Source organism: Pongo pygmaeus, chromosome 6 (genome assembly GCF_028885625.2).
Source record: "Pongo pygmaeus isolate AG05252 chromosome 6, NHGRI_mPonPyg2-v2.0_pri, whole genome shotgun sequence".
Lineage (NCBI taxonomy): Eukaryota > Metazoa > Chordata > Mammalia > Primates > Hominidae > Pongo > Pongo pygmaeus.
In genome coordinates, this window is record NC_072379.2 from 152,860,279 (window position 1) to 152,880,646 (window position 20,368).

The following is a 20,368-nucleotide window of genomic DNA, read 5'->3' on the forward strand; positions in this document are numbered from 1 at the left end:
TTTCTTTGTTTTGAGTTTAAAGACAGACATCAGTTGGGAAACTCTTAGCCCCAACTTGTCTCACATCCCCTGGATCAGCATAAGTTTATGTGCCTAAAATCTCATTTCACGGGAGAAAGGAAAATGGGTATCTTGCAGCAAGAATGTAAGGGGAGGACAACGTCACTGGGTAAGCAAAACAGAGTTTGTAAATTTATCAGTACTTCTTCCCTCCCAGAAAAGGCTCGGTTTAGAGAAAAAAAATGTTACAGATATTTCTTTCTATTTTCAAAATTTTCCCTAACATCCATTACTGAGTTCCACCAGCTATGTCTAAGTTGACGAGGCAGCAACTTCAGTTCATTTATTCAAGTGTACTGTGATTTACATAGTTTCATAACCTGTTAGCATCAGCTCATTGATAATTCTGAGCTTGTGCTTTCCTGCCGATTTTTTACTGCAGAGGTGGAAAAGTAATAAATGGCAATTTGTTTCTTTAATTTTCCTGTGCAAACAAAGTCAGGGAAAAAAGAAAGATGCATGGTGACTGCAAAATATCATTATTATTTTATCAACAATAATAATACAATACTCCATGAGTACAACTTCTTAGTAATAAATGTACATAAAAGCAAGATAGCCAGGCAGTGCAAAAGACAAATTCCCATAATGCTACATAAATTATTTTGCATAGGGCCAACTGTAGCCTCCTGCTGCCTAATAGATAAATTGAAAATTTTGCAACTCTACATCTATCTCACCATCTTTCAGACTGTGCACTAGCTGTGCCAAATTGACTAATGTATATCCAGACTAATTATAAACATAAGTAGAATTCCTAGTACACCTGTGCTAAGATTTCAGGAGCTAGTACTTCAGTATATGACATTAGCGGCCACTGTCAGCAATTTCTTTAGAAGGAAAATAAGATCTCACTGGGAATCTAAAGGTACAGTTTATTTATTTATTTATTTTTGAGATGGAGTCTTGCTCTGTTGCCCAGGCTGTAGTGTAATGGCGTGATCTCTGCTCACCGCAACCTCTGCCTCCTCGGTTCAAGCAATTCTGCTGCCTCAGCCTACCAAGTAGCTGGGATTATAGGCACGTGCCACCATGCCCTGCTAATTTTTTGTATTTTTAGTAGAGATGGGGTTTCACCATGTTGGCCAGGCTGATCTCCAACTCCTGATAAAGGTACAGTTTAAAAGGTACCTCTTTTGGAGTAATAAAAATGTATGGACTCAAATTTGTCAGAATGTTAAATTGGCAAAAGGTGGAGTATACTTTCTGAGGAAGAAACAGGCTAGAGAGTGCACAAGTAAATTTAATGCTTAAAGTAGAAAAAGGGTTAGAAAGAACACAAGGGAAAAATTACATCTGATCTCCTTTTCTGCTAACTGAAATTTAGCATCTACTTCAATTATGCATCCAGGCAGCAACCACAGTTGCTTTAGCAACACCTGTGACTGTATCACCAGCAGAAATTATTACTTTCACTATGTTAACATCATATTCACAGTAGCTGCAAATATCTTGAAATGTTTACTCTCAGCATGACTTCGAAATTATAATTGTTATTATACCCACCACATTAAATACAGAATCACATAAGTTATTATATCAAATATTTGTTGCTTTTAAAGTTTTGCTTAAAAACTTCAATTTCTAGTACTACAATTTCAATATAATTTATTGCCTCATGGCTTTCTCTTTCTTCTTCCTTTAGCATTTATAAACTTTATTTTAAGAAGTGTCTACAAAGTTTGTTAGACTGCAAAGAAGTCCATATCTCATAAAAGATCAAGCTTTAAAGGTGGAAGAAGAAAGGAAAAGTCAGGGTTTTGTTAATAAAGTTCTTAGTTTTGCTTCTAGCAAAAAAAGCATATGCTCCCTTATGAATACACTAATGGACAATTTAAAAATCAATGTCAGGGTAATGATGGTAAGCACAGCTTCCAAACAGCATCCCTTCTAGATTGCCAGATGATCACGCAGACCCCAAAGCTTAGAGGGCAGCCAGAGGCCTGAACCCCTGTCCTAGGTTAATTCACCTTTTGCGTGGTAACAATTTAACACCATTTACAAAGTAGGGAGAATTATTTTGATTGATATTAATTGAAACTTGCAAACAAGCACAAAAATTAAGTGAGCAACAAAGGATTAGGAAGTGAAACCTCCCTTTTACTAATCATTTCCCTTTCCCTCTACAAAACAAACAAAAAAAGATAGGAAGGTAAAGAAACTATCTACTCCAATTACTTTAATTCATTTGGATGAACAGTTTACTCTATGGATTTCTAGGGATTTGATTCTCTGATCTGGCCACACTCACTTGTAATCAAACCAAACATAAAATTGACCATTTTTGTGTACTAATTTTGTGCTAGACACCCTGTTGAATAAATGAAAGAATATTATTAAGCATATACTACATGCCAGATACTTTCCTATATCAAAGATTGACAAACTTTTTTCTGTACAGGGCCAGATAATAAATATTTTCAATTTTTCAGGCCACAAGGCAGTCTCTGTTGCAACTGAGGGCAGTACAAAAACAGTTATAGACAATACATACACAATGGGTGATTGCATTCCAGTACAACTTTATTTGCAAAAGCAGTTATAGACAATACATACACAATGGGTGATTGCATTCCAATAAAATTTTATTTGCAAAAACAGGCACTGGAGCATATTTAGCCCATGGCCTATAGTTTGCCAACTTCTGACCTAGATATTGCAGCATGGAACAAAAGGTCAAAAAGTCCCTATGTTGTGGAGCTTACATGCCAGGAGAGGAAGACAAACCATGAGCAAAGTGAACATCCTAATTCTATGGGGTATTTTAAGGTGTAAGTGCCCTGGTGAAGAATCCAGCAGGGACAAGGCAAGAGGGTCATGGGTGAGCTCACAACCCTTGCTATGGTGACAGGTGGGGCACCTTTGAGAAATAAATATTTTATAAAATTTTTGGCAGAAATGAGCAAGCAAGCCATGGACAAGAATATTCTAGCTGCTTAGATCATTATAATGACCATCCAGGATAAAAAATATTATTTCTCTCTGACAGGAGAAAATGGAGACTCATTTCCTTGTCAAAATTCTAATGGCTAAGCTCATCCAGACCATGAAATCAGTAATTTTGGGAGCAGGTTAAAGGCCTTGCTGTTTTTTTTTCTAAAGCTCTCTAGGTTATTTTAACATGCAGCCATGGTTGACAGTCTTCACTAGGTCATGCTGACTTTTAACTTATTCAATTTATTTTAAAGAAAACAAGCTAACACAAAAATACTTTGATAGGCAAAAATTAAGTTCATAGGGTCAGATATTCGTTTTTGATTTTTATTATTTTAGATCTAGTCCTGAATTCGGATTTACTTCTTTCTTTCTCTTTCTTTCTTTCTTTCCTTCTTTCTTTCTTTTTCTTTCTTTCTTCCTTCCTTTCTTCTCTTTCTTTTTCTTTCTTCCTTCCTTCCTTCCTTCCTTTCTTTCTTTCTTTTTCTTTCTTTCTTTCTTTCCCTTCCTTCCTTTCTTTCTTTCTTTCTTTCTTTCTTTCTTTCTCTTTTTTTTCTTTCTTTCTTTTTGTATGTGTCAGACATTCTGTAGCTGCTGAGATTCTCATTGTGTTTGTGAAGATATTCCGAAAAGAAGACAGTAAAGGACTTATTAGGGAAAATTAAAGTAGGATCTGGAGAAGGCTGGAGAGACCACAATACAGGAGGGTGAGAGAATTAATATGACCCTGAGGCAAAATGTAAGTGAATATTTTTGCCCCCTCCAAGTGAATATGAATTATTACTAATCATCTTTGCTAATTAGAATGGGAAAAACACATTTATCAAATCAATGGTTGCCTGCAATAGACATGAGGCCGTATTGATCTGCTCCAGGAAGTATACCATATCTGTCTGCAAACACAGCTATTATTTATTCATCTGTGCTCATCAATAGTCTTTTTCCAGGATCTGTCCAGTTTTTGCAGGAGCCAAACTGATGAGTTAAATGGAGACATAACAGGGATCACCCTTCCTGTATTATTATATTGGATCTTTAATGGTGGCACAAGTCTTTGCTGTCTCTCCCAGGATACAATATTATTTTTTATTTACTATTTTGACAGACGGGTGAGAGGGAATTTCAGAGGTTTCCACTTGGCCTTTCTCCATGATGACAGTTTTTTTTCTCACATTGCAGAAACCCAATAAGGGGGTTACTACAATTACTAAGGATGTCAGTTCCAATTATGTACTTGGAGATTGTAGAAATGACCTTTGAGTAGATTCATGGACCTAGCAGACCACTGAAAGGTGGACTTTAGCCACGATTTCCAATTTGGCCTAACTCTCATAGCCCCCTGTGCCCCAAAGCTGGGCTATGATGGATCTTTGGATTTTTATTATGGTCAATCAATGTCAATTCGGGCCCTTTATTAAGTAGACTTTGAAATGGCTTGTTATTCTTTTTTCCTCAGCCTAAGTAAATGGCTACAGGTCCCTTTGAGGAAGATTGAGGGCATTTTCACAGCATATGCTGTGATATGGTAGGGTCTTTCTTCCTAGGAATAATGCCAGTGGATTCTGAATTTGAAAATTTGGCTGAGGTCTGGGAACTGAGCAGGAACTTGGACTTGTTAACAGTGTGACTGTGCTTGACTTTCTGATACTCCGTTCTAACTTTTTCTCCTAGTTATAGATGTTAAGCAGCATTCTTCTTGGCTGCCTATTCATTTACCCACTACAGACACTCTATTAACCATCTCCTCAAGTCCCTGTGGGCCACACCCCCTTGGTCGCACCTCTAACCTCCTGGCATCTAGTGGTGAAGCCCCAGAACCTGGCTTCTCCTGGCATGGAGCTCCATCATCCTCATGATGTTGTTGAGTGGACTCCTTTGACTGCCTCTCCAACCACCAGCAGAGCCACCACCAAACTTATTATTGATGATGGTGCCCCTCTCCCAGCACATTCTTTATGGTCTTGGTGAAGAGTGAGCTTTCTGCTCCTTCTCTTGGACTATGACCTTCTCTTGGGTCTTTTGGTCTGACATAACATACAATCTCTGCTTCCTTCAGCATATCCTCTGGCTTCTGACAGGGCAATTTGGGCATTTTCATTCTGCTGAGTATTGGGCATTGCTTTTTTCAAGTTTCTAAGGGCGGCTCTAGGAACACGGTTGCACCATTTCCTACAGTCATCGCTAGGGTATTAACCCTTTGTACTGAGAAAGTGCTCTGAAGTCGTTATATTTTTGTTTATGCAGTCTTACATTCTGGCCTTGATCTAAAGCTCTCAAAATCTAATCCCAGGAGTGCTCCTCTGGTTCCAGCTCATACAAAACAGCTAATTCATTCAACTCTTTGGGTGTACAGAGTCCCTCCTCCCTGATCAGGGCCAGCATGTTCCCAACTGGGCTATATTAGCATTTCCTTCTTGGTATTGGCCTGGCAGGAAAGGAGACATGTCTGTCCAGACATATGTCCTTGTACCACACGGTCTCTGGTCTCAGTCCTTTTCTCACCTGAGCAGTGACCTCAGCCATGCATTCATATGTCCCTGGAGCTCTGCAGCTCTAAAAATTAGGTCTTCCTAATTGTCTGAGCTATGCCATTCCCTTCTACTGTAGGAGATATGAGCCTCCTTGTAAACTAGCACAGAGGCCCTCTGGCTTCCAGCCTTACCCATTAACGACTCAACAGTCCTCAGTCTTATTATCCTTCTGCAGGGTCTTTTTTTAATGCTATAATTTTTCCTCGAAGTCCTGCTTTAGCTACCTCATAATTTTGATATGTTACATATTCATTTTGTTTTAGTACAAAATATGTTTTGATTTTTCTGAGTATTCCCAGTTTTCTCCATAAGTATTTAGAATTACTTTAAATTCCAAATATTCAGGGACAATCATATCATTTTTGTTAGTTATTTGTAGTTAATTTCATTGAAATTCAAGAATATACTCCATATGGTTTGAGTTTATTAAGGTTTTTAATATACTAGGATATAATTATTCTTATTAAATGAACCATGTTTACTTGAGAAGCCTGTGTATTTTGCTGTTTTGGGGTGGAATGTTCTCTACATGTCAGTTAAGCCAACTAATTTTGTTTTCACTTTCTGCTCCTACATCACATGTGTTTAGTTTTTTTTACAACTTTCATTTTAGGTTTGGGGGTACATGCACAGGTTTGTTCGTGTATAAATTATGTGTCACTAGGGTTTGGTGTACAAATGATTTTGTCATGCAGATAGTGAGCATAGTAGACAACAGGTAGTTTTTGGACCTTCATCCAACTCCCACCCTACCTCCTCAAGTAGGCTTCTGTGTCTATTGGTCCCATCTTTGTGTCCACACGTACTCAGGGCTTCACACCCACTTATAAGTGACAATACATGGTATTTGGTTTTCTGTTCCTGCATTAACATCTCACATCAGTTCTCACATCAGTTAGAATGGCTATTATAAGAAAGTCAAAAAACAACAGATATTGGCGAGGTTGCAGAGAAAGGGAATGCTTATACACTGTTGATGGGAATGTAAGTTAGTTCAGCTGCTGTGGAAAGCAGTTTGGAGATTTCTCAAAGAACTTAAAACAGAACTACCATTCGGCCCAGCAGTCCCATTACTGGGTGTATACCCAAAGGAAAATAAATTGTTCTACCAGGAAGACACATATACCTATATGTTCATTGCAGCACTATTCACAATAGTAAAGACATGGACTCAACCTAGATGTCCATCCATAGAGGACTGGATAAACAAAATGTGGTACATACACTCCATGGAATACTACACTGTCATAAAAAAATGAAATCATGTCCTTTGCAGCCACATGGATGCAGCTTCTGTAGGGTCTTAATACAACTTAGGGATAACCAATTGACTCTCATGTATCTCTACATTGTTTCCCTGTTGTGTATTTCTCTAGAGATGGGAAGAAAGGAACACATGATTGTTATTACTTGGAGAAACCACTTAAATTTCTATTTCAAAGCATGTGTCCATTTTTGAGTGAGTTCCTAAAAATATTCTTTTCCCAGTCAAATAGAATTTGTAATAGCCCAAGATATACAAGCTTTAGAGAACCTGTAATATTTCTTAATCAATGAGTAAACTTCAGATATACACACTCATGCACACATACGCACCCTTGGTAAGAAAGGACGGAGCTGTGTCTTGGGGTAAATTATACTATAAGGTGAAAATACTTCTCTCTTGCTGTTGGCAAATGATCATTCCAAAGACATGCCACTGCAAATGGTTTCTCTTGCTAGTTACTATCAAGAGTCTGCATATGTAGAGCCATCTCTTCACTGTTCATTTTTCAAGGGGCACTGGGCTCCCCGGGCAACCTGCTCCCTTGCAGTGAGCTTGACTCTGTACTCTGGAAGGGAGTGGGTAGGTGATCCAAGACTGAGAGTTTATATTCAGCTGACTAGGTAAGTGTATTGAGTCCAGGTATACACAGCAGTCCCCACAGAGGGCACCTAAGGTCTAGATTTCAGGAAGACATATGGGAGCCTACTAGCATTCAAGTCAAAACCCTACTAAGTCTAAAGAAATGATGTAGTTCAGATATGCTGGGCATCTGCCTAGTCTGTTAACAGGCTGATCCATTTATCCTGCTCCATAAGAGAAAAACTCAAAAGGAAAAAAAAAAAATCCCCTACAAAACTTTTGGCAGATTTCTGATTGCCCTAGGAAGCATTTTCATCCCAACAAGGAGCATTTTCTTCCGTTAAACACGCAATCTACAGAGAATTAGGACATGTTCTTATGCTATGACTTTTGGAGCATTTTAATTTCTTTTTTCTAGTTCAAAATTTTCCTGGAAAATAATGAAGTAAACTCAGACACCATAGGCTCTATAATTATGAGATTTTTGTGGAAAATCCTGGGGGCAATTTGGTTTAATGCATATTTATTTAAATGTCATAAAAGTCAAGTCATCGAAGTTGTAGGGCCACTTTCAAACTTGATGCTATATTTGAGGAAGACAGGAAATGTAGCAGAGTAAGCCTATGTCCTCTGGAAATTGGTTTTGTTACCCAAATGTCAGGGGTTCAGTCTAGGTCCTGTTGCTTGCTGCACCGAAAGCCAGTCATTGATATAACGAATACTGCCATGGAAGACAGCTTTAATTGGGTGCTGTAGGCGAGCAGATGGCAGATCAGTCTTAAATCCACCTGCCTGAGCAACTGAAATGATGGGTGTATGTAGTGAGGAAGAAATGTAACCAAGTGTGGGAAAGCAGCAATAAGGGAGCGGTAAAGAAGAAGAGCTGGTCAACAGGAAGCAGGTTTAGGTAATCACCACAGGTGATGAGTCTGGTGTCTCATGGTCCAGATGCCATGATCTGGTAAGTTTCGCTGTTTGATACTGTCTGGGAGGTCTGATCCTTTATTTTCTGAGAAAGGAACTCAGATAATACAAATGTAACATGTTTAAGTTTTAAAACTGGGAAGGTCAATTTTTATGTTTATTTAAAAGAAATAATAAACATCAGTTCTATAGGACAATTGGGAGGCTTTTTTATATCTCAAAGAACTACAAACGTTATGATAAGCAATTTATACTTGATTCTGCCATGTGTCTATCTTTCTTATTATAATATAGGATCAGTGTGCCAATGTTGAAATGGACAAAAGCCATCATTCCAAACACTCCACTGGTTCTCCAAGCCATGCCCAAGCACATCACTCTCATCAATATGGGGTATCTCTAAAGAGGGGTAAATCATTTCTCTTTCTCTAGCACTCAACACCCAACATGTATACTCAAGTTTGCAGGTGGGTACAGGAAAGGACAGTTCTTCATCACAAAACACTAGTTACCCTTGGCTTCACTATGACACATTTAAGTGGCGAACATTAGGGAATAGTCAAAGGTGTGTTGAAATTAATTCTCAAGTTTTCAAGCTCAGACTGCTAGGTACCCTACTGAGTCTATACACAATGATACCAGTGAAAATGCTGGGGAAAAAAACCAAAAACTGTACTTAGCAACCCTGCAACAACAAGTCAGCGTACATTATACTGTAACTTCCATCTGGCAGATGTATGCTTCATTACATCTGCACAGTTAGAGGGGATCGCATGGCATATTGTTTCAATTATTATCAATAGCCAATACCGATGGGCCGCTTGCCACTAAAAAGGATCAACATGCAATTTAGAAAAACAGCATAAACTATAAGTACAAATTGTACTATTTATTAGTATCCCAAGTTATTAATTTGTACTTCTGGATATTATGATTGGTATTTGGTAATTTCCAGCTACTTGGAAATAAGAATATCCTCTGAGAGCTAAACAATAAAATCAATCCACAAAAAACCAAAGACGCGTGATGCAATGTCACCAGGGAGAGAAAAGGGATCTCAGGTTGCAGCAAGACTTTACTACAACCAGATTAAAGGTATTAATTTAGTTAAAGAAGTCAGAATGCTAGAGCTCTGCATGGATCACAGAAAAAAATATTAAAATTGGGTAAAAAACAAAAACCCCAAACAGCTTCAGTGGACATCAGGAGACTTGAGGGCCATTTGCACTTGAGATGGGAAAGCTATGCAGATTTAGGCAACAGGAAATTAAATTCTAGAGGATAAAGAGGTATAGGATAATTTGCTCTGTCCCTGAAAAATGGCAGCCTTTATATATTTCAGAACCAGCCAGAGGACATTACCCATGCATGACTTTATCTTCCTGTGTAGACTCCAAGGGTGCTGTTGGGCCCGCTCTGCCACCATCTTTACACGGCGTGGGCAGTGGCACATCCACCACCCTCTGCTGGTCTTCAAGTACACGTGATTCAGCAGTATGATATCCTGTAAGCAGCCAGTATACGTAAAAACAGCCCAGCCATGGGGCAGCTCTCTCCTCCACAACCTGTAGAAAAGAGTCAAGAAGGGCTTACCGCTGCAGAATCTGCAGAGTTGTCATCTTTTTAAAGTTTGCTCTTATATAAGTATCACCCACAATTGAGACAGCTGTTGGGCCCAGATATCACACAATATGTCATATTAATAAAAACAATAAACACACAGGCATTATTTTACCTTAACGCCATTGAAAAGCAATTTAATTTGAGGACATATCCTATTCCCAGTATGGTATTTTTAATACAATTAAATGGTCAGAGAAGTTTTAATAGAAAGGTACTTCAAATCAAATATTAGTTCTGAAGATACCAGATATTGTTTTATGCAAAGCTTTTAAATCACAATAAAATAGTTATGACACAGCAATAACTTAGCAGTCTTTTCCCATTAGCTGTAAATTGCATCGTATTACTCTAAAATATTTCATATAGTATAAATCTACTCTTTATTTACTTTCCGTAATGTATACGGTATGCTTAGTATCAGGTATTCTTCCTGAAATAAACAGCCCTTTCTCTGACTGCCCTGATGTTTACCATTTTCAGCCTCTGCATCCTCCAAGCGGCCCCTTCATTAGACCACTTTAGTCTTTAGAGTAGGGACAGGCCAGTAAGCTCCTGTAGCCCTTATTAGTTACAATATGATATTCCTTATAAATTTGTTTGCAATGTGTGCTGCATTAAATTGCATATTTTTGAGCCAAGGCAATGAATACTTTGTATGTCCATGTTCTCCAAAGAACTTAAGAAAATGCTGATGAAAGTAAGAACTTCAGAAATACATGTTGATTAAATCACCCATAGGAATTTCGGAGAATTAGTGTATGTATTTTCTTTCATCACAAACACACACACACATGCACACACACACATGCACACACACACACACAGACACATACACAAACACACACGGAGGGATTACAATTTTAAACCAAATTGAAATGTCAAAGCTAAAGCGCTTAAAAAAGAGGTGGTATCGATTCTCATTATTCATGGTAGCTGTGTTCTATGAAGTTGCCGGGAACAGAGCAAACGCTGGACTATGGTTTCTATGGAAAACACAGGGTTAGGTTTCTTAGAGCCTGTGGTGATAAAAATTATAACCTTGTTTTATACTTATTTCAGTTTTTAAAAATTAATATATATTGTTGATTCAAGTGATAATTGCTTCTCACTTATATGGAGAAAAGTCAGAAAAAGGATAATAAACAAAAACCTAATGGCTTTTATATCTTAGTAATATTGAGTATACACAGTAATTTTCTGTGTATGGAAGAAATTATTCCTCTAAGCTAGTGCTAATAAAATGATTCATTTGGAATTAATACAATCCTAAATCTAATTTAGCCTATATTTAAGAAAATGTACATTCTATTATCAATACATTCCCTATACCTATTTTCCTTATTATTTTAAAACTCGTCTGACACTAACCATCATCAATCTTTAGGTTTTTAGGTTTTTAATATCTAATATAGTATTGAATTTCTTGTGATGTAGAGAAAATCTATAGCAACCACGTTTTAAAAAGGTTTAAAAGGAATTAAACAATATAGAATATTGTTATAATTCTATAAAATGGGTAAAAAGCATTTTTATTAAATTTAAAAAATCTTACTCTCTTTCAAATTTGATTTATCACAAAATTAGCCTGTCTTCATTTTTTCCTAAAATAGGAGAAAAACGCAGTTAATTTTAGTTTTAAAGACATCATAAGTTTAAGAATAACTTGTGAAAAATAACAACCAATAAAGGAATCAGAATTTAGTGTTGATCACGAGTAAGATAATGAGAATTAAATTTGGCAGGAGAATTAGGGACAATAAATGACCATTGAATTAGAAATGAGAAGATTTCCACTGTTGCCCTGGATCTGATGCTGATCTGGTCATGGTGGACAGGTCACACACGTCACTGTTCATTCAGTAAATATTATCAAGTGCCTACTATATGCCAGGTGCTATAGGGAGAATTGGGGTACATCAGCAAAAAATAGAGAGGCCCCTCATTCTTGTTTTCTGATGTTATAGATATTCTATCCAGATTTACATTTTTATGGTTTCATGAGTAAAGTTGACACCTGCTCCCTAGGTGACCGCATCCAATCTCATCCTTTTAAGCACTCTCCACATAGTAACTACATCCAATTTTTTATCCCAAGTCTGTAGCTCTCTTCCAAAATCTAGATTTACATATCCAGCTGCTTGGATGCTTAATCGGTGTCTCAACCCTAGCCAGACTTCTGATCTTCCACCCCACCTGTTCTCCCGCAGTCTTCTTCACTTCAATTAGTGGCCACTGAAGCCAGACTCCCGGGAGCCATCCTAAAGATCCCTCTTTTCCACTACCAAGATTTCCTTTGGCTCTGTATTGAAACTACCATCCCCCAGAACCCACTGGTTTCTTCCCTCCACTCGCAATGGCCTTGCCTGGATTCCTGAAATAGCCTCCTAATTCGTCGTACTGCACCTGCCCTTAACCCTCACACTGAAATCTCAACACAGTAGCTAAGGTGATATTTTAAAAATTCAAGTCGGCCGGGCGCGATGGTTCACGCCTGTAATCCCAGCACTTTGGGAGGCCGAGGCGGGCGGATCACGAGGTCAGGAGATCGAGACCATCCTGGCTAACATGGTGAAACCCCATCTCTACTGAAAATACAAAAAATTAGCCGGGCGTGGTGGCGGGCGCCTGTAGTCCCAGCTACTCGGGAGGCTGAGCCAGGAGAATGGCGTGAACCCGGGAGGCGGAGCTTGCAGTGAGCGGAGATCACGCCACTGCACTCCAGCCTGGGCGACACAGCAAGACTCCGTCTCGAAAAAAAAAAAAAAAAATCAAGTCAGATTCTGTCACTTCTTGCTCATTTATTCTAATAACTAAATATCTACATTTAGAAAAACATCCAATCACTTTACAGTGGCCTCAATGTAACCAACAGCCCCACATAATCTACCCCATTTCCTCTGCGAAGCTCCGGCCACTCCTCATCCGCTCCAGGGCAGCCCTGCAGCTCCCTGGCCCCACTGCGCATGCGACATGCGGAGCTCTGCGAGTTCGGTGTCAATGGATCCACCATGTACCCCTAACCCATCACAGTCCCCGGAAGTGAGGCCGTATCACGTGGAGTAAAGTGGAGGATCACCCTTCCTTTAGGTGTCTTTCCACTTCCCATCTTTTAAATATCCTTGTCTCAGGTATTTCTTCTACATGCATTGAGCATCCCATCAGATGGCATAGTAACTTTTGCTTCAAACATCAAATATCGCTTTTAAAAACTCATGAGGTGTGGCTGGGCACAGTGGCTCACACCTGTAATCCCGGCACTATGGGAGGCCGAGAAGGGCGGATCACCTGAGGTCAGGAGTTCGAGACGAGCCTGGCCAACATGGCGAAACCCCATCTCTACTAAAAACACAGAAAATTAGCCGGGTGTGGTGTCGGGCGCCTGTAATCCCAGCTACTTGGGAGGCTGAGACAGGAGAATCGCTTGAACTCAGGAGCCACAGGTTGCAGTGAGCCGAGATCATGCCACTGCACTCCAGCCTGGGAGACAGAATGATACTCCATCTCAAAAATAATAATAATAAAATAAATAAAAAACAAAAATTAAAAAATGCTTCCGTCAGCCCTTCTGTAAGTGTAGGTTTGTTATGCAACAAATTTCTCGTTTTCTTTTGTCTAGAAAACCTCTTTATTTCCCTTTCATTCTTGAAGGATAATTTCTGTGGGTATAGAATTGGCAGGTAACTATGATTTTCTTTCAGCACTTGGAAAAGCGCTTCATTCATTTCTGGTCTCCATGGTTTGAGATGAGAAATCTGCTACCATTTGAATTGGTGTTCTCCTGTAAGCAACGTTTCATTTCTCCCTGGCTGCTTTAAACATTTTTCTGTTTTATCTTGGACTCCAAGTATACAAATGTGGGCTCTTTTGTTATTGATCCATGAGACTCTGCTGCCCTATAACTGTTTTCTCTATTTTTCAGATGGAACAAATTCCACTGAGCTATCCTCGAGGTCACAGATTCCATCCTCTGTCACCTCTATTTCATTGAGATGACATATTGAGCCCATGCGTAGCCTTTTATTTGAGGTATTCTTATGATTTTCATTTTTAATTCTAGGGTCTACTTTTGCTGAAAGTTTCTATTTTTTTTCATTTGTTTCAAGAGAACCCATAATTGCTTATTGAAGCATTTTTATGACACTTATTCTAAAATTCTTTGCAGGTAATTCCAGCACCTGAGTCATCTTTAAGTTGGAGTCTCAATTGACTCTTCATTCATTTGTGATTTTTCTGGTTCTTGCTATGATGAGTGGTTTTTTATTGTATTCTGGACTTTTTGATAAGATTGTGAATCCTATTTACTTTTTTTTTTTTTTTTTGAGATGGAGTCTAGCTCTGTCTCCAGGCTGGAGTGCAGTGGTGCGATCTCAGCTCACTGCAACCTCCGCCTCCTGGGTTCAATCGATTCTCCTGCCACAGCCTCCTGAATAGCTGGGATTGCAAGTGTCCACCACCACGCCCAGCTCATTTTTTGTATTTTTAGTAGAGACAGGGTTTCACCATGTTGGCCAGGATATTCTCGATCTCCTGATCTCGTGATCTGCCCACCTCGGCCTCCCTAAGTGTTGGGATTACAGGCGTGAGCCACCGTGCCCGGCCTACTCTTTTTTCTTTTTAATAGCCAGCTTCTCTGTTGAGATGTAGCACCAGGGCTGTGTATCTGTTCAGTCTCCTTTGGGCCCAGGGCCAGTACGGGAGGGAAGTGAGAGCAGAACGTGGACCACTCTACCTTGCGTTGCCTCATTCTGTAACATTGATGCCTGGTGGAAGTGGGCTTACTCTGCATCCTGCTGACACCGCAGAGAAACTGGAGCCCATGGTCTGCTTCCCTGGGACAGGAGCTAGGGTGGAAAATCAGCTTCCAGCTTGGCCCTGCTGAAACCCTGGCAGGGGCAGGTTCTATTGTAGTTTGGCTGGAATAGAGCAGGTATTGCCAATAGCATCTTCTATTGTTGGAGTACCTTTGCCCCAGATCCTGAGATGGGGTGATTTTTAAAGAAAAGAGGTTCAATTGTCTCACAAGCCTGAAGGCTGTACAAGCATAGTGCCCAGTTTCTGGGGAGGCCTCAGGGAGCTTTTACTCACAGAGGAAGGTGAAGTGGGAGCAGGCACTTCACATGGCAAAAGCAAGAGCAAAAGAGTGGGAGGCAGGTGCCACACACTTCTACATGACCAGATCTCTTGTGAACTCAGAGCTCACTCATCACCCAGGAGATGGCCCACACCATCCATGAATGCGCTCCTATGATATAAACACCCCCACCAGGCCCCGCCTCCAAGAGTGGGGATTACAATTCAACGTGAGATTTGGTGAGGGCATATCCAAACAACATTAACCTTAAATTATGAAGATGGTAAACTAAATAATCTGCTTTCTTTCCTTTCTTGTTTTGTGTCTGTTTTTCAGATTTCCAAGGCCAGCAATGTTCTCTTCCTCTCCATTTTCTTTGTATAAAAATTCATTCTCAAGAAAAACTCTCATATCAATTGTTTACATGTCACTATGGCTAAGACACTAAAAGCCCTCTCCCTGCAAAACTAGTGGCAAAGCTCTCTAGAGAACCACAAACTCTTGCATCCTTACTACGTGGGGCAGCAGCAAGCCCAGGTGAAGATGTGCATGTTCTTAGAGAAAGTATTAATAATGTACCGACACTTACACCTGGGTGAATAATTTCATCAAATCTCTTAACTCACACTTGCACAAACTTCATCTGGAGAGAGAGAGGGAAAGCTGTGCAAGAAAAAGATGGGTATTGAGGTCACTGTTTGTTTTTCTCAGGAGTGGAAGGAGATTAAGCAAGGTGGCAATAAACAAAATTACTTGCTGTTTTAAAACTTAATGACAACCCTATAGGTTATTAACAGTGCCAAAGTTGCAGGGCGTGGTGGCTCTCGCCTGTAATCCCAGCACTTTAGGAGGCCAAGGCCGGCGGATCATCTGAGGTCGGGAGTTCAAGACCAGCCTGACCAACATGGAGAAACCTCTCTCTACTGGAAATACAAAAAAAATTAGCCAGGTGTGGTGGTGCATACCTGTAACCCCAGCTACTCAGAAGGCTGAGACAGGAGAATTGCTTGAACCCAGGAGGCGGAGGTAGTGATGAGCCGAGATCACGCCATTATACTCTAGCCTGGGCAGCAAGAGTGAAACTCAGTCTCAAAACAAAACAAAACAAAACAAAACAAAACAAAAAGCCAAAGTGGAAAAGCAAAAATTTTGTGGTATTTGCATTCAATTATTATGCTTTAATTCAACCATTCACAATTTCTAGGGAACATTAATTTTATTGCAATCCCAGGTAAATTTAGGATAATTTAACAATAATCATTGGTGTTTTATTCATCTACTTGTCTTTAAAATCCACATATATTTTTTAAAAGATGACATCCTTTAAAAATATTATATTCAGTGAATTTTCAATATTATTTTAAATATTATCATGGACAGTTGTTATTGGAATTGACAGTTCACCACTGCAAATCAGTGCAGTGGCTACAAGTCCCCCGTGTCACACAAAAATAGATGGGGTAGCTCTGACAGCATGCATCCTTATGCCCCGTTCTATTAATAATGCACTGTGCCCCATCAGGGTCTGCAGCTATATCATTACTCATAGAGACAGTTCTGCCTTTGGCTTTCCCTGGTCCTCCATGGCTGGGAACATCATTTAACAGGGTTTTGCAGAAATCACTGGGTGGTTAGTCTTAGAAAACCCAAGGCAGAAACACACAGCCAACTATCCCCCAAGTGCTTGTGCTTGAACTTTCAGAACATAAGAAAATTGTGTTGAAGCTGAATCTGCAAGTACAAATGAAGAGTGAAATGGGTTCTGTAGAATCCTTTCCTCCTGCTAAGAATTACTGGCTATTGAACCAATTCCTGCCTATTAACTGTGAGGTGAAGTCCAAGATCCACAGTCAAGCATTCAAAGATCCAACCTGATTTTTCTCTGCATAACTGTTTTACTAGGAGTAAGACTGACTTGCCTGATTTACCAAGACAGGCTGTGAGAATTCTTCCCACTTACCTTTACTGAGTCAATGTGGACAGTTTGAAATAACTTAAACCATTCTTCTTACATATTTAAATCCTACACAAGCCTCAAAATAAAATCCAAGTCACTTTTCCTCTGTGGGGTCCTCACTGAACCCCCCAGCAGGCATTCCTCTTTCTATCTCCTGTGCAAATAGCTCTGAAGGTCTGTATTGCAAATATGACAGTCAACACACCGGCTAAGGTAGAACAAAAAGTGGCATTATCAAGCTGAAAAAAGCCCAGACCAAAATGAAAGATTCTTATTGTGGGAGCGATTGCTCACACTCACCAATAGCTGCTTGTTTCCTTCTTGGGCACACAGAAATTACAATTCCCAACTTTCCTGCAGTTGGATAGAACCATGTGAGTAATTTCAGCCAGGGGACTCTGACTAGAGCTGAAAATCCCCTCTACGGTGGAGCAAAATACCCTGAGTGGCCCTCTGGCCTTCTGTTCTCCAGCTGTGCTAACCTGGAAGGCACACATTGAGATGACAGAGCAGCAAAGTGGAGACAGGCCATGTCTCTGAGTCACTGTGTGACCCACAGGAGATTTTGAGTAAATTAAAATACAAATCTTTGTCATAATAAACCACAGATATTTCAGCAATGATTTGCAACCATAGCATAAGATAACCTGTCATGGCTAATGCTCCTAGGTTCTCAATCTGTATCCACCAGTAACTAGGTAGCTTGGGCAAATTATCTTCTATGCAACCTCTGGTTGATAAAGAATTCCTTTTATAAGTAAGAGAATGAGCTGGAACCCAAATCTGTACAGAGGAAATCTGAATGAAGTGGGAAGGGTAGGATGCAGAGTGAGTGGAGACTTCACTCATTGTTGAAAGAGGGCAATTGCTACTCAGTTATCACTGATGCTTACATGAAGAATCCAGTTTTAATACAACCACATCTTGCCATTTCTCAAGGGAAGTCACGTACTATCTGTGTGTCTGTCCTTCACATAGCTCCATCAATATTCTCCTCTTAAAATCTTGGAGACTGTGCTGGATGTTTTCCAAATGTCTTTCCTGATCCAGCCTGCAGTCTTCTCTACCCTGGTTTGGTTTCCCAACCGTCTACCTTCTCTTCTATACCTGGAGCCAGACCCGTATGTATTGCATCAGCAGGTTCTCTTCCCTTCCCTTTCTGCATGGGTTCCACCACCATGAGGTCCTGGTGGGAGATAAGAGGCTGCAAGGAGCAGAGGCAGGAGAGGCACTGCATAACTCCTCTCAGGCAGCCTTCTCTCTCTGGCTCTTTCTAGGTTTGGGCAACTGCTCCTTCCACCCACGTATTCAGGCTGAGGTGTGGAAAAGTCTCCCAAATGGCATTAGCTCCAGAGTGATGCACCTTCCATATCCTTTTCATTATTTCCCCTCCTTTGAAGAAGTTGAGTATTTTTGCAAGAACATTGACCAACAGGAACTAATGAATTATTTTTAAATTAAAAAAATTGAATGAATCAAATGTTCAACAAAGGATATGCCCACAGACTGAATGACGACTAAGTTATTTTACAGTTCCACAAACCTAGGGAGATCTATCAATGAATGGGGTATTATATTCTAACATTTCTAAGACTATATTGAATATTGAATATTCAATATTCTAAGACTATATTGAATATTGAATGACTACATTGCCTACAAGAATACAATGAGAGTACTAAACTAACACTCAGTACTATACATTTGTCCTACACTCAGAGGTAGGCACCAGGTTCTGGTGCCAATATATGATATGCCTGTCTCTAAATAAACATTTTATCAGATAACAGTCTTTGAAAGTCCCAGTGCAATAGTAAGTACAGTCTGGCCTCTGTATCCATGGGTTCTGAATTCGTGGATTTAACCAACCACAGATCAAAGAATATTTTAAAAAACAAGTATGGTTGTATCTGTACTGAATGTGCACAGACTTTTTTGTATTTCCCTAAACAATCCAGTGTAACAACTATTTCCATAGCATTTACATTGTATTAAATATTATAAGTAATCTATGATGATTTAAAGTATATGGGAGGATTGAGTAGGTTATACATGAATACTACACCATTTTATAGAAGGAACTTGAGCATTTGTGGATTTTGGTATCTGCAGGAGGGTCCTGGAACTAATTCCCCATGGATACCAAGGGACAACTGTATATATACAAAGTTTTATACCTGATTATAAAAGTATGTGTATGATATTTAAAAGTAACTTCAATCTTTGCTCTGTAACAAATGAGAATTAACCAAAAGTTCCACCTAAAATAATATTTAGAAAACTATACACTAGATTACTCTTAGTTTTTGTGGCTGTGTACTACTATTACCCTAAAATTCGATAAAATCATTTTAAATGCCTTTTAAAATATTTTTTACCTTGGAGATTACCACCAAGAAAATGAAAAAGAGTTCTGAACCAAATCAGAAGTTTGAGATTTGAAATCTGGCTTTGCTACTAACAGACCCTGTAAAGTTAGAAAGTATAGTGCAATCAATTCACAATAGGCTTTAGAATAGGCCATATGAGTTTGAATTCTGATACCACTTTTACTAATCATGAAACTTTGTCATAGAGCTATTGTGAGAAGTAGCCAAAATAACACACACAAAGGGCTTAGCGTGGTACAGAGCACACAGTAAATGTAATAACTCTCATGCAGTAAGCATTAACTATTATTAAGAATTTTAAAAATAATTTGTAATGAAAGTGTCACTGTCAAGTTGCACAGGACCCAGAAAGAGGATAATAACATATTTACATCTTTTCTTTTATTATTTTTTAAAAATCAAATAAATTCTTGCTGAAAAACTAAAGGCAGAGGGAGGCAATAAGCAGTATTTGGAATGAAAACAACATGAAAAGGTATTTCCTCTTCATACATTTCTCAAATTCCAAATCCCCTCCCTACCACCATGCTGATACTCCTTCCCTCCACAAAAGGAAATCACTCTTTAGGCTTAGGAAAAGACTGGCAAAAAGTATGTTGGAATTTTCACAATTGTGCATCCACAACACACATACATACTCCTTTTCTAAATACATCAGATTGTACTACACATCTTTTTCTGTGTCTTGGACTTAACCACTCAAATTATTATAGGTATCATTCGATGCCAGTAACTGGAGTTCTACCTCATTTCTAATTCATTTTATTGTAGTGTAATTTACATACAATAGAATGCGCATATTGTGGTTATAGGTTTTGATGCAATTTTATACATGTATAGGCCTGAGTAGCCTACCTTGATCAAGATGTAGATTTTCCCAACTCCGAAAAGCTCTCTGTGCCCCTTTGCAGACAGTCTGGCCTGCCCCATGCTCAGCAGTGACTGACCTGCTTTTTCTACTGTAGATTGTACAGTTCGTGCAAATGGAACAATACAATGGTGTCCTCTGTTGACCTCTGTTTTTTAGTCAAT

The 20,368-nt window shown here is 39.3% G+C and overlaps 1 protein-coding gene across 1 annotated transcript in view; it reads left to right on the forward strand.

Annotated features, from left to right (window-relative positions):
* Nucleotides 1-15,683, forward strand: part of ACTR3B (actin related protein 3B) — a 1,036,264-nt gene extending 1,020,581 nt beyond the window's left edge. The window contains exons 7-8 of the mRNA XM_054495278.1: nt 13,838-13,944; nt 15,326-15,683. Of these exons, the coding sequence (XP_054351253.1) occupies nt 13,838-13,906 (69 nt within the window). The 3' untranslated portion in view covers nt 13,907-13,944; nt 15,326-15,683. The remainder of the gene's footprint in view (nt 1-13,837; nt 13,945-15,325) is intronic.
* The last annotated feature ends 4,685 nt before the right edge of the window (nt 15,684-20,368 follow it).